Genomic DNA, 17,049 nt, shown 5'->3' with positions numbered 1-17,049 from the left:
TTTATTTAACTGGAGGAGAGAGAGGGAAAAGTGAGCCTGGGGCACAGAACACATGTGGAAGTCAGAAGGCACATTCGTGGGGTCCATTTTCTCCTTTCATCTTTATGGGGATTCTGGTTGGTTGGCCTGCTTGGTAACCGCCCTTACCTACCTGTCTTCCTGTAGGGTTCTTGTCTTACCTTGTCAGATCCCAGTGGCTCACTTAAATGATTTGGCAGTCATGTTTCAGTTATCACACATAGTTTAGGGCTTGCCTTATTCAAACCAAACCCCATAGTGCTTTAAAAAAGAAAAAAGTCAGGGTCTCTCTGTTTCTTGTTCTGCTTATCTGAAAAAGCCTTTTTAAAAACCAGCACGCAAAATACCATTCATTCTCTTTGCAACAAGGCTACCCAAGGGCCCAGTTCATACTGAGATCCTTCTGGAAGAAACTATGGTGGAAAGTTCATTCTCAATACTCCTATAAACCCAGCATTTTTTGGAGAATTTTAAGTTCCAGGCCAGTGTAGCAAGACCCTGTCTCCAAAAACATTTTCTTTGTTCTGATCTCACTGAAAAATGAGTGGAAGTAAAAACCATGGTTCAGAATGGTTTTTAGATGAGATCAGGTATGTTCAGGGTATTGTGGTCATAGACTAAAGTAGTTTTTAGATTTAATGTGCAGTTGTTCATTCCATCATGTGTTTCCTTGCTGGGTAATGAATCTGTAATGTCATCAACATGGTCTGTCTTAGTACGAGGCAGGATCTAAACAGGAGATAGGAATCATGCAACAGAACAGGGAAAGTTTAATGAAACAATTGCATACTGAATGCAAATCAGGGAGTTGAACAAACAGTAGAAGAGTGACAGGAAAAACAGGTGCAGAGAGCAGCCGTTCCGGGGCTGGGGTATTAATAGAGCCTCTTGCTTTCCATCCTTCACCACCCCTGTGCCGAGATAAGGCCCCTGGTGAAAGAGTGTGACTGTGGCTTGCTTGTACTGAGGAGAAGTGTATGAGGCAGATCTACACACTAAGGAACTGTCGTGGGGGTGTACTGCCCAAGGAGAAATGACTTGCCGGCTGCTTTGTATGTGAAAAGTCTGACAGACTTGCTCCCAAAACTGGCTTAGGGAACCCTTCCTGTCGCCCCATAGTGGTCTTTACTGACAGAGCTTTATATCACAGAGCTCCATTATCAGCCAGCCATGAAAGATGGACTTGGAGCAGGGGTAAGAGCTCTGCATTCACTATCACTTCCTTTGTGTCTTTTTTTCCCCCTGAAAAATGAAGAGGGGCAGTTTGACAGTTACCCTGTCTTTAAAGCTGAGAAAACATCCAGAGAAGTTAGGTCCTGGACTGAGATGACAATCCCGTAGTTCCAGAGTGCTGACAGCTGACGTGGAATAACTGCCATACTCATGTAGGGTGCCCTGTGCAGACTAAATTCCCACTGTAATCTGTGCAAATGAAACTGAGGCCAAGGAAAGTGATGCAGTTCCCTGAAAGCCGCACAGCTCCTCGGTGTCAGAGATGGCATCGAATCTCTCTGACTTGATCTTAAGGTTTGAGGTCATGGCTCCACATTGTCTGGTTATCACATGTAGGTTTTTCCCATCTTTTGTGGTCTTTCTCTCTTCATGCCAGTTTGGAAATCAGTCCCCAGAATGTAGATGTCAATGTGCACCCCACCAAGCATGAAGTCCACTTTCTGCATGAGGAGAGCATCCTGGAGCGGGTGCAGCAGCACGTTGAGGGCAAGCTGTTGGGCTCCAATTCGTCCAGGATGTATTTCACCCAGGTGAGGACACCTACCTCCACTGTCTCTCTGGGCCTCTGCTGCTTTCAGATGTGTTCCATGGATGAAAACTCAGAGTTTTTGTTGTAATTTTAAACTATCTTTGTATTACTTTGATAGTTTTCTTTCAGTAACATTTCTCTGGGATTTATGTGGTGTGTGTGTGTGTGTGTGTGTGTGTACCATGCACATGTGTGCAGATCATGCATCTACACACTTGTATGCAGAAGCCAGAGCAGAATGTTGATTATTTTTTTCTGTCTCTTTATGGCCTTGAGATTGGCTTTCCCTGAACTGATGCTCTTTGAGCAAGGCTGAGTGGCAAGTGGGCTCTGAGGAGCTGCCTATCTCTGCCCCAGTGATTGGGTAATAGCTGCTGTAGCCAGGTCAGACCTGGTGTTGGGCATTTGAATCGGGTCCTCGTGCTTGCACCGCAGATGCTCCTACCACTGAGCCATCCTCCCAGCCCCTCCTCTGCATTGTGTTGTCTTCCAAGAAAGCTGTTCCCTTTTGAATAGAGCTGTTACTTTGAATCTTTATGCATATTTCTAAGCACACATAAAATTAAATAGTACATGTATCTATTACCCAGCTTTAACAACATCAGCCTTTTGCCGTACTGGTTTAGCTATTCCTATCTTGCTTAGTGAAGGGAAAAGTATAGCTGAAAGTGCATTTTAGACATTTATTTCTTCCTTAATACTTCATTATACATATAAAAAGTTTTTTATATAATCATAATATAAATGCTATACATAATAAAATTAATAGCAATAGCAGCATTTACTATTCTATATTCAAATGTTTTAATTATCAAGAAGTCTGTTTAATACCAGCAGTGTTCAAATCTGTATCTACTTATGTTCCAGTCATAATGTTTGGTTGTTACATTTTTTGAATCTCTTAAGTTGGCTCTTTCTCTCAATCCATAGATAGATAGATATAGATTGGAGGGGGTAGATAGGTGGAAAACAGGGTTTCACAGCCTAGGCTGGCCTTGTAGCTGAGGACCTTTAAACTTCTGATCCTCCTGCTTCTGCCTCCCAAGAACTGGGATTACAGGTGTGTGCCAGCAGCCCTGCCTTCCCTTAAGTCTAGTCCCTTTGAATTAAGCCACTCTTTCATTATCTGGGGGGGGGGGGGGTTGCACATGTGCTATGGTGAGCATGTGGAGATTAGAAGGTAACTTTCAGAAGTCAGTTCTTTCCTTCTAGCATGTGACTTAACAGGGATTAACTAAGGTTGTGAAACTTGGCAACAAGCACAGTGGCCCACTGAGCCATCTTGCCAGCCCCAGGTTCTCCTTTTTTAAATTGCTGTTCTCATTGACTTCTCTAGGTTTCCTATAGCATAATGTACATTTGGATTGGCTGATTGTTTCTCTGTGGTGTTATTTAACTCTCACTGGTCCTCTGTATTGCCTTTGAGTTGGAAATCTAGAGGTATAACTATATTCAGACACAAAACATTCTTTTTGTTTAATTAATTTATTTAATTAAATATTAATTTAAGATGTATGTATGCATGTTTGTGTGTCAGATGCTGTCGGATCTCCTGGAGAGACAGACAGCTGTGAGCTGCCGTGTGCGTGCTGGGAATTGAACACAAGGCCTCTGGAAGAGCAGCCAGTGATCTTAATTGCTGAGTCATCTCTCAGTCCCTCAAAAACTTTCTTTTGCCTAGAATCTTTTTACTTGTAAATTTTGTTCATTATAGTTGGGGGCATATGCCTTCTAGAAGAAGGCATAGACTTCTCACCCTCCATCACAGTGAGTCTTGGGGAGTTCAGTGGACTCTCACAGTGGGATTGGTATTTGGTAACTAGAATCTGGGACCTGGGGTTTCCACTGCTGTGTAGTCACTGATATTTTTAAGACTCCAGTGGACAGAATAAAGGAATTAAGTGCATTTAAAAGTAGAACTCTGAGGCTATAGTTCGGTGGTAGAGTACTTGTTTAGCATGTGAGAAGCTTGGGGTCAGTTCCCTGACATTAAAAGAGCAAACAAACAGTAGAACCGTAGACTCTCCTGTGATGAGGAGAGATGGAAGTTGAGTGTGAGTTGGGAGGGGTGAAAAGTTCTGGGGATGGATGAACAGCTCTGTGAGTGTATTCACCACCATGGTGTTCTAGCTTAAAAAGGTTAAAATGGTATGTTTTATGCTGTGTGTGTTTTATCATAAAAAATAAAATAGAACCTTCATTTCAACCTGATTTTAAGATTATAATAACTTTGCTTAATTTTTGAATGTTACGCTCCTAAACGTTTTAAATCCCTTTAGTGGAATTGGCTCCTGTACTGATAACTGTACTGATAACTCTGTTTGGCTATGATGTGTTCATCCAGTACTGTTCTTTTTGGGGTATCTGAACATTGATGTGCTAAAGTCTGGCCCTTTCTTCTGTCTTCTCTTCTGAAACAGACCTTGCTTCCGGGACTTGCTGGACCCTCCGGGGAGGTGGTTAAATCCACAGTGGGTGTGGCTTCCTCATCTGCTAGTGGAAGTGGTGACAAGGTCTACGCTTACCAGATGGTCCGCACAGACTCCCGGGACCAGAAGCTTGACGCCTTTCTCCAGCCTGTGAGCAAGGTTCTGCCCAGCCCACCCCAGGAGCCTGTCCAAGAAGACAGGACTGACATGCAAAAGGACGTGGAGATGTTGGAGCTCCCAATCCCCTCTGAAGCAGCTGCCTCAAGTCAGAACTTGGAGGATACGGTACAAGGGGTTGCAGAAGCGGCACAGAAAGCAGCAGCCCCTTCCAGTCCAAGCAACCCCAGGTGTGGCCTCCTCTGTTCCTCACTAAAACTGTCTTCTAGCAGGTTCTCATAAATCAGTTGTGCCTTGGACTAGACTGGGACAGTTCTCTGGCCTTGTATACTGTCTGCATTTAACAGTGGCTCACATGGTTCCCTGTGAGAGCTCTTAAACGGCAGTAGCTTATGTCTTAGTTAACACAAGGAGCACAGATGCAGCTTTTGGGGTTTGTTTCGTTTTAAGAGTTCATTTATTATATACAGTGTTCTACAGCTTTTGAGGTTTGTTTTGATTTAAGAGTTTATTTATTTATTATATACAGTATTCTATGTGCATGAATGCTTGCAGGCCAGAAGAGGGCACCAGATCTCATTACAGATGGTTGTGAGCCATCATGTGGTTGCAGGGAATTGAACTCAGGACCTCTGGAAGAGCAGACAATGCTCTTAACCTCTGAGCCATCTCTCCAGCCCCCAAGCAGCTTTTGGTTTTAATAAAGCATTTTGACAAACCCTTGACACCGGAGAGGACTGAAGAGAAAAGCCTAAAATGGCTCTTCCATCCTCATCACAGCTGCTGTTGCTCCTTCCCAAAAAGCCCACTTTACAGAATTCCCTGAAGTTCATGAGCCCATGGGAAAAGTTAGTGTAAGAGCTTTAGAAATAAAAATGCCATTTAACCTTGAGCATTTCTAGTGCATGCTCTAACAAGTTCCCAAATCCTTAGTTCCCCTGAGGCTCCTGAGGTGCTGGTAATGACCTACTGCTCAATTTAAAATCACTTGCCTGAGGTGCATGTTCTCTTAGAGTGCCATCAAGAACGACAGCTTCTAAGGAAGTTTCTCCAGAGAATAAAATGATGCAGGTGTTTTTCAAGCATGGGTACTTTATATGTGTCTACTTAATGCTCTTGCCCTGCCAAGGGTTATTCCATTTGCTCACCATTTGGGGGACTCTGCTACATTCATGACAGGTAGTCACAAAACCTTTAAAGCAAAAACAGGGTTATATTCCTCCCGCTGAAAGCCTTTCCAGGGCTCCCTGACAGCCTGCTCTCACCTGCAGTACTGTACCACATGACTCTTGTGGCTGGCCTGGACTGGCTGGCCTTCTTAGATCATTTTACTGCCCTTGGTGTTCCTCAGTCTAGAAGACCCTACTCTTGCCACTCATGTCTCAACTCAAATGTCACCTTTTCCCACAGGCTTTCTGTCTTGGTTACTTTTCTATTGATATAATGAGATACCATGACCAAGGCAACTTATAAAAGAAAGCATTTAATTCAGGGCTTGCTTATAGTTCAGAGGGTCAGTCCATGATCGTTAAAGTAGGAAGCATGGGAGTAAGCAGGCAGACAGGCATGGTGCTGGAGCGGTAGCTGAGAGCTTCCATATGATCTACAAGTTGGAGGTGGATTGTAGAGAGACGAGGCCTGTTGTGGACTTTTGAAACCTCAAACCCACCCCCAGTGAGATACCTCTTCCATCAAGACCATATCTCCTAATTTCCCCCAACTGGGAACCAAGTATTCAAATGTATGAGCCCATACATTGTCCATTCAAACAGATCCTTTCCCTCTTATATTCCTACCAGTCTATTATGTAACCTTGTATTTTCTTCCTAGCATCTGCCATTAAAACTTGTCTAGGACTAGAAAGATGGCTCAGCAGTTAAGAGCACTGGCTGGTTTTTTTTTTTTTTTTTTTTGCTTTGTTTGTTTTGTTTTGTTTTGTTTTGTGTTTTTCAAGACAAGACAGGGTTTCTCTGTGGCTTTGGAGGGTGTCCTAGAACTAGCTCTTGTAGACCAGGCTGGTCTCGAATTCACAGAGATCCACCTGCCTCTGCCTCCCAAGTGCTGGGACTAAAGACTGTGCGCCACCACCGCCCTGCGGAGCACTGGCTGTTCTTACAGATGACCCGGGTTAAAGATGACCCAGAACATGGCGGATCACAGTTGTCTATAACTCCACTCCCAGGAGATTCGGTGCCCTCTCCGCCATCTACAGGCATCAAGAATGCATGTGGTGTGTAGACATACATGCAGGCAAAACAGCCATATACAAAATACAACTTTTTAATTAAGCATTTAAAATTGGATTTGGAAAGTTTTTCTGTTGCTAACTTTCCCACTAGAAAGTAAGCATGAGGGCTTTCCCTTTTTAATGTGTTCACTGCTCTATGTAGTTGGTTCAGATCAGTATCAGATGGCTGGGAGGATGGACAGACAGATCTTGGGATGATTTTTGAGTGAATGAGGCTTGACATGGTCAATTTACTTGGTCAAGGCCCTTGAAATCTGAGGGCTGTCAGATAAGGAGTGTGGCACAGGACAGCTGCTGGCCTGCCCCAACACAGCGTGTGAAAGTGGCCAGTGGCACACACAAGCTGCTCCTTTCTCTGAACTTGAACACATATATTGGCTGAATTAAAAAATAAAATGGAGCTGGGCAGTGGTGGCGCACTCCTTTAATCCCAGCACTCAGGAGGCAGAGGCAGGAAGATCTCTTGAATTTGAGGCCAGCCTGGTCTACAGAGCGAGTTCCAGGACAGCCAGGACTACACAGAGAAATCCAGTCTTGGAAAACTAAAAAATAAATAAAATGGAAAAATAATGACCTGTCAGTTCTTTCCTTTGATTTCAGAAAGAGACATCGGGAAGATTCTGATGTGGAAATGATGGAAAATGACTCCCGGAAGGAAATGACAGCTGCTTGTCACCCTCGGAGGAGGATTATTAACCTCACCAGTGTGTTGAGTCTCCAGGAAGAAATTAATGAGCGCGGCCATGAGAGTACGTAAGTGCTGGCATATGGCACTCGGGGCTTGGGAAGTGCAGAAAGCGCTCCTGTTGTCCATGCCACATGCTGCGTGGACAGGCTCTTCCCCTATACAGAAGACTGTTCTCAAGGGCAAGAGAGGGGCTTTAAGCAGAACTGTTATTACTAGTCATGAAAGGGTTGGCCACAGTGGTCATTGCAGTAATTTCTGCTTTGTTTCTGTTTTTGCTCAAAGCAGTATCATGACTGTCAGTCAGATGGGATGTGCTTAGCTGAGAGTTCTTGACAGGTCATGTCACTGGACTTCCACCATGTGACCTCACACTGTGACTTAGCTGTTCTGTGCCTCAGAGTGTGAGATTAGTTTATCCTAGAAGATCAGCAACTGATTACAAGTAACCAGTAAGACACTTGGTAAGAAGACTGGATATTTTTATATCCTGAAGGCCAATGAGTCCCTTTATCCTCAGAAATAGCTTTTGAGAGTAGTTGGGTACCACACTTCCTCCTGGTCCCTGTTAATAGAAAACTAGCCGAAAGCTTTTAGCAGTGAGTGGAGAACAGAGGCAGTGATTATATGTATAAGGAGATTGGCCCTCAAAGCTGTGCTGCCCTCAGCCATGTTTCACACCTACAAGGAACTTTGTTCCAAGTGTGAGTATCGTGCTGTGTGAGTCTGTCATCTAGCCATGACCTTTCTATTTTCATCTGTCATGAATAAATCCTAAAGACCTGCAAGATGGCTCCCTGGGTTAAAGTACCAGACTTGATGATCTGACTTTGATCCATGAGACCCACATGTTACAAAGAGAAAGTTGTCCTCTGACCTCCATATGTGTGCTGTGGTGTGTGCATGACCACCCCCTACACACACACACACACACACACACACACACACACACACACACACACACAAATAAATGTAAAAAGTGAAAATAATCTCAGTATTATTATAAAATAGAAATTATGGTCATCTGCATTGTTACCCTGTGTTTTGTTTTGAAATGGGGTTTCACTGTATAGTTCAGGCTCATCTCGAACTCAGTTTGTAGCCTTGAGTTCTCAGTTCTGCTTCTGCCTCCTTAGTCTGGGATTACAGGCTCTGCCTCCACATCGGGCTTCTAGATTAATTATTGAAAAGATTGTATAGCTCAGAAACAAGTTGGCCCCATCCCCACTAACCCTGAACCCTGAAACAGCTGCTCTGAGTTAGCCTCTTACATATCCTCTCTGTCACCATTGTCCGGGCCAACACAAGACCTGAGCTTTCCTTTCATATATTGCTCTGTGTCTGTCTGTCTGTCTGTCTGTCTGTCTGTCTGTCTGTCTGTCTGTCTGTCTGTCTGTCATCGTCTCCCCCAGCCTACCCCTCTCTTGTTCTGTCCCTGTGACAAGTGATGCAGGTGTCTTCCTATGACTGGGCTTCTGCCCACTGTATGTGTTGCCAGTTGGCTCCTGATTTTTATTTCCATGAAATGTGTTGTGGTTTCGCTTTCCCTGGTGTTCCTTTCCAAGCTGGGAGCTCTTAAAGCAATCTTAAATCGCATATGAAAGGTGGGCTGCTGCTTGGTTTATTCAGCAGCTCTCCTCATAGTGGTTTTAGATAATCTCTCTCATTCTTGGGGGGTCAGTAAAGATCGTTTCAGTGATATTTTTAACTAATAAACTGTTCAGTGCAGGGTAAAATCTGCCTACGTTAAATGTGGTCAGATTTATTTTTAGAGTCTTGCTGAGGCCAAAATGATGACTCTAGGTTACCTAAAAATGTATACCCATGTATGCTGTCTAACTTGATTCTCAAATAGTTTTTGGAGAGAGCACTGCTTCCTCCTCCTATTGAGGATAAAGAGATGAGGAGAGGAAAAACAGGTTACATGAAATATCTGAACATTCTAAAACTGGCCTGGCATAGGGGTCCTTGTCTTTAGTCCCCACTACTGTAAAAACTGAGGCAGGAGGATCACTTCAGCCTGGGAATTCTACGCTAGCCTAGACAAGATAGTAGGACTTCGTGTCAAAAACAAAATTAAAAAATAAACCAAAACACAATAAACAGCCCAGCACAGTGAGTTGGTTCGGGCAGTGTCCTTTGTGGGTAGGCTCACCTGATAAGTGCAAAGTTGGGTCAGTGCATTGGTCTTTGGTAAACACTCCGTCTCGGATCAGATGCTGACACCATTAACCTAGTGATCACAGGGCTGGCGTGCTACAGTACCAGTTCATTGTCTGTCACATGATGTAGTTAATGACTTTGTGCAGTGCTTAGAGCGGGATGAATGGGGTTGCACAGATTGTTTAATGACCCTTGCTGCTCCATCAAGCAGAATGAAAGAACTCCAGTGCCAGAGAGAAGGGTAAATAAGCAGTGTCCCACCCCTCCCTGAGGCCTGAGACCCTTCTTATCTTAGCTTTATCTGTTGCTGCTGAGAACATGTCCGGATCTATGGTCTCAGTTTTGAAATAGGGTGTAAGGTTTAGCTTTGATAATCAAAGGATTTTGTCTATTTTGGTCTCTGCAGAATGGAGGAAAACACATGGAAAAACCTTTTAGTGCTGGAGGAGCATTTTGGATGGGGTAAAATGCAGGCCCTTGAAGCCCTGTGAGAAGGCCCCTTGCTGGCCAGCTGACTTGGATTCTGCCTTCCTGCTGGCTGGCTCTCACTCCAGTGGCTGGAGATGGTTAGAGAGGCTGTGAATACTCCTCTTAGGAGCTCTCTGGCCTCCTTTCAAAGGGTTATGCTGCTCTTTCTCCAGTGGCTCATTGTTCTAGATTATTTGATGCTCCTTGACTTTAAAAATAGTCATTTCCACCTTCACAGAGCAGCCTATAAAGATACGGAGTTTCCAGTGGCCAGGTGTGGGGGGCAGGGTGCTTATGCTTAGTCTATATGGAAGAAAGCGAGCTTCCTCATGGGGCATAATTTCAGGTGTAACAATGAAAACTCACAAATAATCAACAACAGCCATGACAAGTTGAGTTTGTTTTCTCAAATTCACTTTTGTTTTTTAAAATTCCAGGTTGATATTTGTTTTTTCTTGGTGTAGTGGTCTCTTGTTTTCTGACTTCTGTTGGAAATTCAGCTGTGAATCCAACATTTAATATTCATGGTAACCTCCCTTTTCTTCTCAGTGCATTTCAGTGCTCTTTAACCCCACTCCCCAGGAGCTCTTGCATACAGCTGGCAGTGTTGCCGGGTGATGTTGTTTGGTGGGGTTTGAGTGTTTTCAGACATGAACTCCACCCTACCACAGCCTCCTTTGGACGTCAGTTTTGTTTTTCATGATGCTTAGCTGTCCTCATGTCTCCCTGTGCCTTTGTGGGCTGTACAGTGAGAATCCCGTTCATTTCACTGAGGTTGTCTGACTTGCCTGCCTTTGCAGTGGTAACCATTTCTCAGTGTGTGCAAGTCCTACTGGGCTCTTCTCAGTTCCACTTGATGTTTGCAGTTGTGTCCTTCTGGGCTGTAGCTTAATTCTCAAGCACTCTGAATGGATCCGAGTTCTTTGCTAGTATTTCCAGTCTCCAGAGTCATTGCAGGTCTTCTGTGCTTGTTTTGTGATTCTGAAACGTGGTTCCCTATTTCACTTTTATAATTTCTGTTACACTTGCACACTCACACGAAGAGCTGCTAGTTACTGATACCTTTTCTTGGGGATTACTTGAAGCCTGATATTAGTTCAAACCTGTATATAGTAAGAAATTACCAATACGGAGTCAGGTAGAAATATAAGGGTATTTAATAGGGAAAAGCCTTACTTACAGAGCGAACCAGCCAGCCGGTGGTAGTTTGTACAGCAAGAAGCAAAGAGAAACCGAAACCGAAACGCAGATCCCCCTACTCACTCTCACCACGCCCTCACAAGCCTGCCCAGGTACTCCTGTAGCCAGCCCCTAAGAAGGCGTGGCTACAGCTTCCCCTACACCTGTATCTCCATTAGGGTTCCCAGGCAGTCTTTCTGTCATCGTTTCTGCCTGTAAAGCATGTGAGGATGAGTTTATGGCTGTGCACTCTGGATGTCAGAGGTTTGGTTTGGTTTGGTTTGGCGGGGGGCAGGGGGAGGGAAGGGGGGGCAAGGGGAGTTGGTTGGTTTTTTTTTGTTTTTTCTGTTTTGTTTTTTTTTTGTTTTTGTTTTTCTTTACTGCCAATAGAAAGGCATCAGGTGGTTGGAGAATGGACACAGGTATTGTTTCCCTTTATGCAAAGGGTGCAATTCTTGGAATTTCACTCCAGCTGTGAGCTAATATTAGTCTGTCAGACTCCCCATTTCAAACCATTCTTTTTTCTTATATATAATTATTAATTTTTATGTGCATTGTGTTTGTTTCTCCTGCATTCCTGTATGTATGTATGTCTGTGTAAGGATGTCAAATCTTGGAGTTACAGACAGTTGTGAACTGCCATGTTGGTGTTGGGCATTGAACCTGAGTCCTCTGGAAGAGCAGTTGGTGCTCGTGTACACTGAGCCATCTCTCCAACCCCTTCAAACCATTCTTAACCTGTCCTCCTGTTCACACTGCCAGAGCCCATGAAAGCTGGAGGTTTGCAGTTCTGGAGGAGCCTTTCACTCCTGGGTAAAGCTGACTTCAGAAGTCTTGTCACATCTCCGGCTTCCCATTTTGCCTTTCATTTTGACTCTTATATATTCCTTAATCTTTTAGCAGCTTCTCTGTATATCTTAAGAGGCAAACTGAGCCAGGCAGTGGTGGCGCACGTCTTTAATCCCAGCACTCGGGAGGCAGAGACAGGCAGATCTCTGTGAGTCTGAGACCAGCCTGGTCTACAAAAGCTAGTTCCAGGACAGCCTCCAAAGCCACAGAGAAACCCTGTCTCAAAAAAACAAAAAAAAAAGAGGCAAACTGTATGTGGTTCCATATTTGGTTTCTTTCAGCAGGAGGCCTAGTTGAGGCCTCTTAGCTTGTGTGGGACTGGGGACATGAAGAGGCGTGTCCTGGGACTCCGTCACTTACATGTTTCTGTTATGCTGTTTCTAGCTCTCCGAGAGATGCTCCGGAACCATTCTTTTGTGGGCTGTGTGAATCCTCAGTGGGCCTTGGCACAGCACCAGACCAAGCTGTACCTCCTCAACACCACCAAGCTTAGGTAAATCTGTGTGAAAGCAGCAGAATGGTCTCTGGGGACAGTGCCAGTACTTAGTGGGGGTGGAGGAGCAGGTGAGGTGGCTGGGAGGAATCGTCGGAGCCTTGAGAGTCACAGATGTGAGTGCAGATCCAGGGTCAACCTTTCTCCTCTCCAGGACAAGACATCTCTTTTCCATACCACATCTCACGCATCTGACCTGTGAATCAGGACAGTGAGACTAAATGTGACTGGTATTTCCTTTCTGTACCTATCTCATGTATCTGCCCGATAAGTTAGGGTAGTAAGACTAAGTGTAACTGGCATCTTGTGGGGATAAATGACTAGAGACACTCAGCCCTTGGCTCAGCATTCAGTAAACATGGGCTGAAAGCCAGGTGTTAGAGATCTGGTGTTTCTTATGTGCAACAGGGTTACAGGAAGGCAAAAGAAGGAAGCCCATGTGTCTCTGTTGGCGTTGGGAATGCCGTAAAAGCTTATATTCTAGCTACCGGTGTCAGGGTATTGTACAACATGGAAAATGAAATCCCAACAGTGCCATTCGTCCTGTTCACACCTGATGACATTTTTATTGTTTCCAAGGACTTTGAGGCTCTGTTGCATCTAGCTTGTGATAAGTGTATTCTCAAACAGATGATGTATATGGGAGGATGATGCTGCCTGTATTGCTTACCTACTCTGTGACTTCTATTGTAAGCCTTTCTGTGACCAGAGTGCTTCGTGACCATACAAATGGAACACTGTACACTGCATGGACATGGTACATGAGTGCAGTCTATTTGCCATGTTTAATCTAGAAGCCCCTGTCCCAAAGCTCCTTCTGGCACAAGTACTTTGTCTCGCATACAGGGTCATTCTTGGGTTGGGAGCCTTTTTGGCCTAGTGCTAAGTTTCACTGCACTTCAATGTGTTAGTTCCTTTTCTCATTTCTGTGACCATATACATGGCGAGAAGCAGTGTTGGGAAAGATAAGTTTGTCTGGGCTGCATTTGATGCAGTCTGCCGTGGTGGGGAGGTATTGCAGTGAGACAGCTGGGTGCATGACCTTAGCAGTCCAGACACAAGAGTTCAGGGCACAGCTCTGTTTCTCCCTCACAGGCTTGGTCTGCCAGCTGCAGTCCTTGTTGAAGTGTTGGCGTTCAAATCACAGCAGTGTGCCATGAGCTGGGTTACAGGGAACTCTTCTCCCTGCTTCTGCTTGGGGTGTGAAGAGGTGTTTACACTCTAGTACATGTGCAGTGTGACTTGCATGTCTTTCCAGCTAGCCTGTGTACCTGTGTTCACCTTTTTTCATCTCCTAGTAGCACTCACGGCCAGTACCAGAATTGCAGCTTCTTATATCCTTCATCTGAAATCCAAATTCCATCCACAGTGATTTCATAAAGTAGAACATTCCATACCCTGACAGTGTGGAAACTAGAAAAACAATCCCCTTTTGTCTTCTTTTGTGACTTGTGTCGTATCTCTTGTTCAGTCCTTTCATCCCCTGATACGTAGCCTTCCTTGTTCTCCTGTCTACATGGTATACTGAACTCACATGTACTTTGTTTACATATTCATACTATAGGCTAGGATTTGCATGTGAGGAAGAACGTGGTTTTTATTAGTAATCAGTATACATGCTTAATTGCTGTTCTTGGATTATTGTCAGCCTGTGCAACATACTAACTCAAATGTCAGTGTACTTCCAGATGTGGGGCAAATTCTACAATCCCAGCTCTTGGCAGGTGTAGGTAAAGAATATTTGTGAGTTCCAGATTGGGCTACACAGCAGGATCTTTTATCCCACCCCATTTCCCCCACCTCCACCCCCCCAAAAATCAGTGCAATATATTTCTGCCTTAGCATCCATTTCTGATGATTCAGGGAAAGCTGCTCTTTCTGTATGCTCCATATACTTTTTTCCTATATAGCTGTTTCTGTGATGCTGGGGGTGAAACCCAGGCCTTCATGAGCTAGGCAAGTACTTCACACTGTGGTGTTTAAGGGTGGACTGTCAGAAGGTAATCTGTTGAGTGACATTGTGGCTCTTTTTGCTTTTTTTGAGGGGTGCATCACCCAGCTCAGGCTTATTAGTTATGAATGCCTGGCCTTAGCTTGGCTTGTTTCTGGTCAGCTTTTCTATCTTAAATTAACCCATATATTTTTTCCCTCTAAGCTTTTATCTTTCTTACTTCCATATATCTTACTTACCTTCTTATTTTGTGGGTGGCTGACTCCTGACGTCCTCTTCTTCTTCCTTGTTTTTCCTACTATTTATACTCTGCCTACCAGGCCCACCTATCCTTGCTCCTGCCTTGCTATTGGCCATTCAGCTTTTTATTAGAACCACCAGGTGTTTTAGGCAGGCACAGAACACAGCTTCAGAGTTTAACAAATGCAGCATAAACAAAAGTCACACACTTAAAATAATATTCTAACACAGTAATCTGTAAGGTTCTTTGTTAACTGGGGAAGGTAAGCAGACAAACAGGGTTTTAGATTCCATTGCAGGCATCTGAAACCTTTACAGCCCTAGAGAGGAGGAGGTGAACCAGACTGTGTTTGCACTTGTCCGGGGTTGGGGGTGGCTGCAGCGTCTCGGCAGGAGTCACATTAGGAATCCCAGTGCTTTATATAGAGAAGCCCTACTCCTTAGCCAGATCCACAGCCAGACAACAGCATATTTGTCCCATTCCGTCCTTGCTGCTCAGCCCCCCATCATAGATTTATTTTTCCTAAAGTCTTTCACTTTTATTTGCAGTGAAGAACTGTTCTACCAGATACTCATTTATGATTTTGCCAATTTTGGTGTTCTGAGGTTATCGGTAAGTTTCCTCCTCACTTCTGAAACAGCAGCTAGTCATTTCTCAGAATATGAACTATACAGTGATTTCCCACTTAGCAAACATAAACTCTCTAAAGTATGTTTAAGAGTTTCTGTACCATATGATTTGCAATGAAGTGTTTTTGGTTGAATCTTTTCAGGTGAATAGTTACTTTTACAGCTATCTTAAACAAATGCTTCCTGTTATACAAGTTACTGCATATTTACTTAAAAGTAGAAATATTCTCTAAAACCATGGCTGGAACAGGGATGGGGTGTGTGTTTGCTTTTTCTTTATTTTGTGGTGCTGTGTAGGCACACACTCTGCCATTGAACTTTAAACTTGTAACAATTTTAGCTTGTCTGTTCCAAGGTTTTGATGCCAAATCTTAACCTTTGGAAATTTGAGTAAGATTGTATTGTATCTGTAAATAACTTTTGAGAAAAGATAAATTTTATTGGCTTAATGTTTACTTTTCTTTGATGCTGTACATGGCAACTTAACAATTTGAATTTCTGATGTTTATTGCCAGACTATAGAAATGCACAGGAATTTTGTGCATAGATGTTGTATTTTGCAGTTTTGCTAAACTCAACTAGTTTGGTTAGTGCTTATATAGAGTCTGTTTTCCTCCATAAATGGTCATAATATTGAGAACGAAGGCAGTTTTACCTCCTTATACCCAGTTTGGTTGCTTCCCCATTGTCTTGACGGCTTGCAGTCTGGGCTAACTAGAAGTGGCAAGAATGGAAACCCTTCTCTTGTTCCAGTCTTGGGGGAAGTAGTCACACTTTGGTTGGTGAATATGATTATTGAATTCACTAGTAGCTAGGAGAGAGTTTTTGTGGATGCCCTTAGGAAGTTAGAGAAATTCTTTGTTTTTTGGTTTTTTTTTTAAATTTACTGATATAGAAAATTTTCAGATGCTTTTTTTTCCCTCTAAGATATGTTTTGTTTTGTTTTTTTAATTTTTAGACTATTAATATAGTGAAATACATTGACTAGTTTCCATGTCAAACCAATCTTGCACTTGTGGGATGAACCCTGGTCGGTTGTGTGTTGCCAGATCTCATTCCTCAAGTTGTTTTTATAAGTGTTTTTGTCTGTGTGTGTGTGTGTGTTACCATTGTGTCGTTTTTTTGTATTATATTTGTGTGATTCTAGTAGAGGATAATGTTGACCTCATAGATGAGTTGGTAAGCTCTCCTTTGCTGTTTTCAGAGTTTTGTACGATTGTTATTATTTACTCATTGTTTAGAACAGTCTGGGCTTGAAGATTCCATGATAGGAAATGATTAGAGTTCAGGTTATTAGTCAGACAGAGTTGTTCAGGTTGTCTTTTCCCTCTTGTTGCATGGCTGCTTGGTGTGGGTGTATGATTGTGTGCATTTGTGTAGGGCCAGGGGATGGTGTCTGGTGTTGTTCCCCAGTACCTATAACTTCTTCTTGGTTTTTTTGTCATTGTTTTGTTTTTGAGACAGTATCTCTCACTAGGACCTGGAGCTTTCTGATAGGCTAGGCTGTCTGTATTTAGGTCTGTATCATTTAGCATCTATAGTCTCCTAGAGGTTTTCCAGAAATCTGTTCCTCTTTCTACTTTCATTCTCGCTTGGGTGAAAAACATTCATGAGTGTGTTCACACTCACTGAGACTTGTTGCGTGGCCCAAAGCATGTGTTTTGTCAGTTTATGTTCTTTGTGCACCTGAAACAGAGTCTGCATTCTTACCTTGATAAGGGTGTTCTATAGATACCACCCACATGCATTGTGCTCTCTGTGGTGCTTGTCAATCATATCCATAGTGATCTCCCGTCTACTTGTTCTGCTGTTAGTAG

General features: G+C 43.5%; 1 protein-coding gene across 3 annotated transcripts in view; it reads left to right on the top strand.

Annotated features, from left to right (window-relative positions):
* Mlh1 (mutL homolog 1) overlaps positions 1 to 17,049 on the top strand; it is a 48,583-nt gene that overhangs the window by 17,348 nt on the left and 14,186 nt on the right. For all 3 annotated transcript variants that reach the window (XR_004769772.1, XM_027414720.2, XM_035444013.1), the window contains 5 exons: positions 1,628 to 1,781; positions 4,201 to 4,556; positions 7,175 to 7,323; positions 12,303 to 12,411; positions 15,152 to 15,215. Coding sequence is in view for 2 of the 3 variants with exons in the window: in XM_027414720.2 (XP_027270521.1) it covers positions 1,628 to 1,781; positions 4,201 to 4,556; positions 7,175 to 7,323; positions 12,303 to 12,411; positions 15,152 to 15,215 (832 nt within the window). In the remaining variant the exon portion in view is untranslated. The remainder of the gene's footprint in view (positions 1 to 1,627; positions 1,782 to 4,200; positions 4,557 to 7,174; positions 7,324 to 12,302; positions 12,412 to 15,151; positions 15,216 to 17,049) is intronic.

Source organism: Cricetulus griseus, chromosome 4 (assembly GCF_003668045.3).
Source record: "Cricetulus griseus strain 17A/GY chromosome 4, alternate assembly CriGri-PICRH-1.0, whole genome shotgun sequence".
In the NCBI taxonomy this organism is placed as follows: domain Eukaryota; kingdom Metazoa; phylum Chordata; class Mammalia; order Rodentia; family Cricetidae; genus Cricetulus; species Cricetulus griseus.
This window is presented reverse-complemented; position numbering and strand designations above follow the sequence as displayed.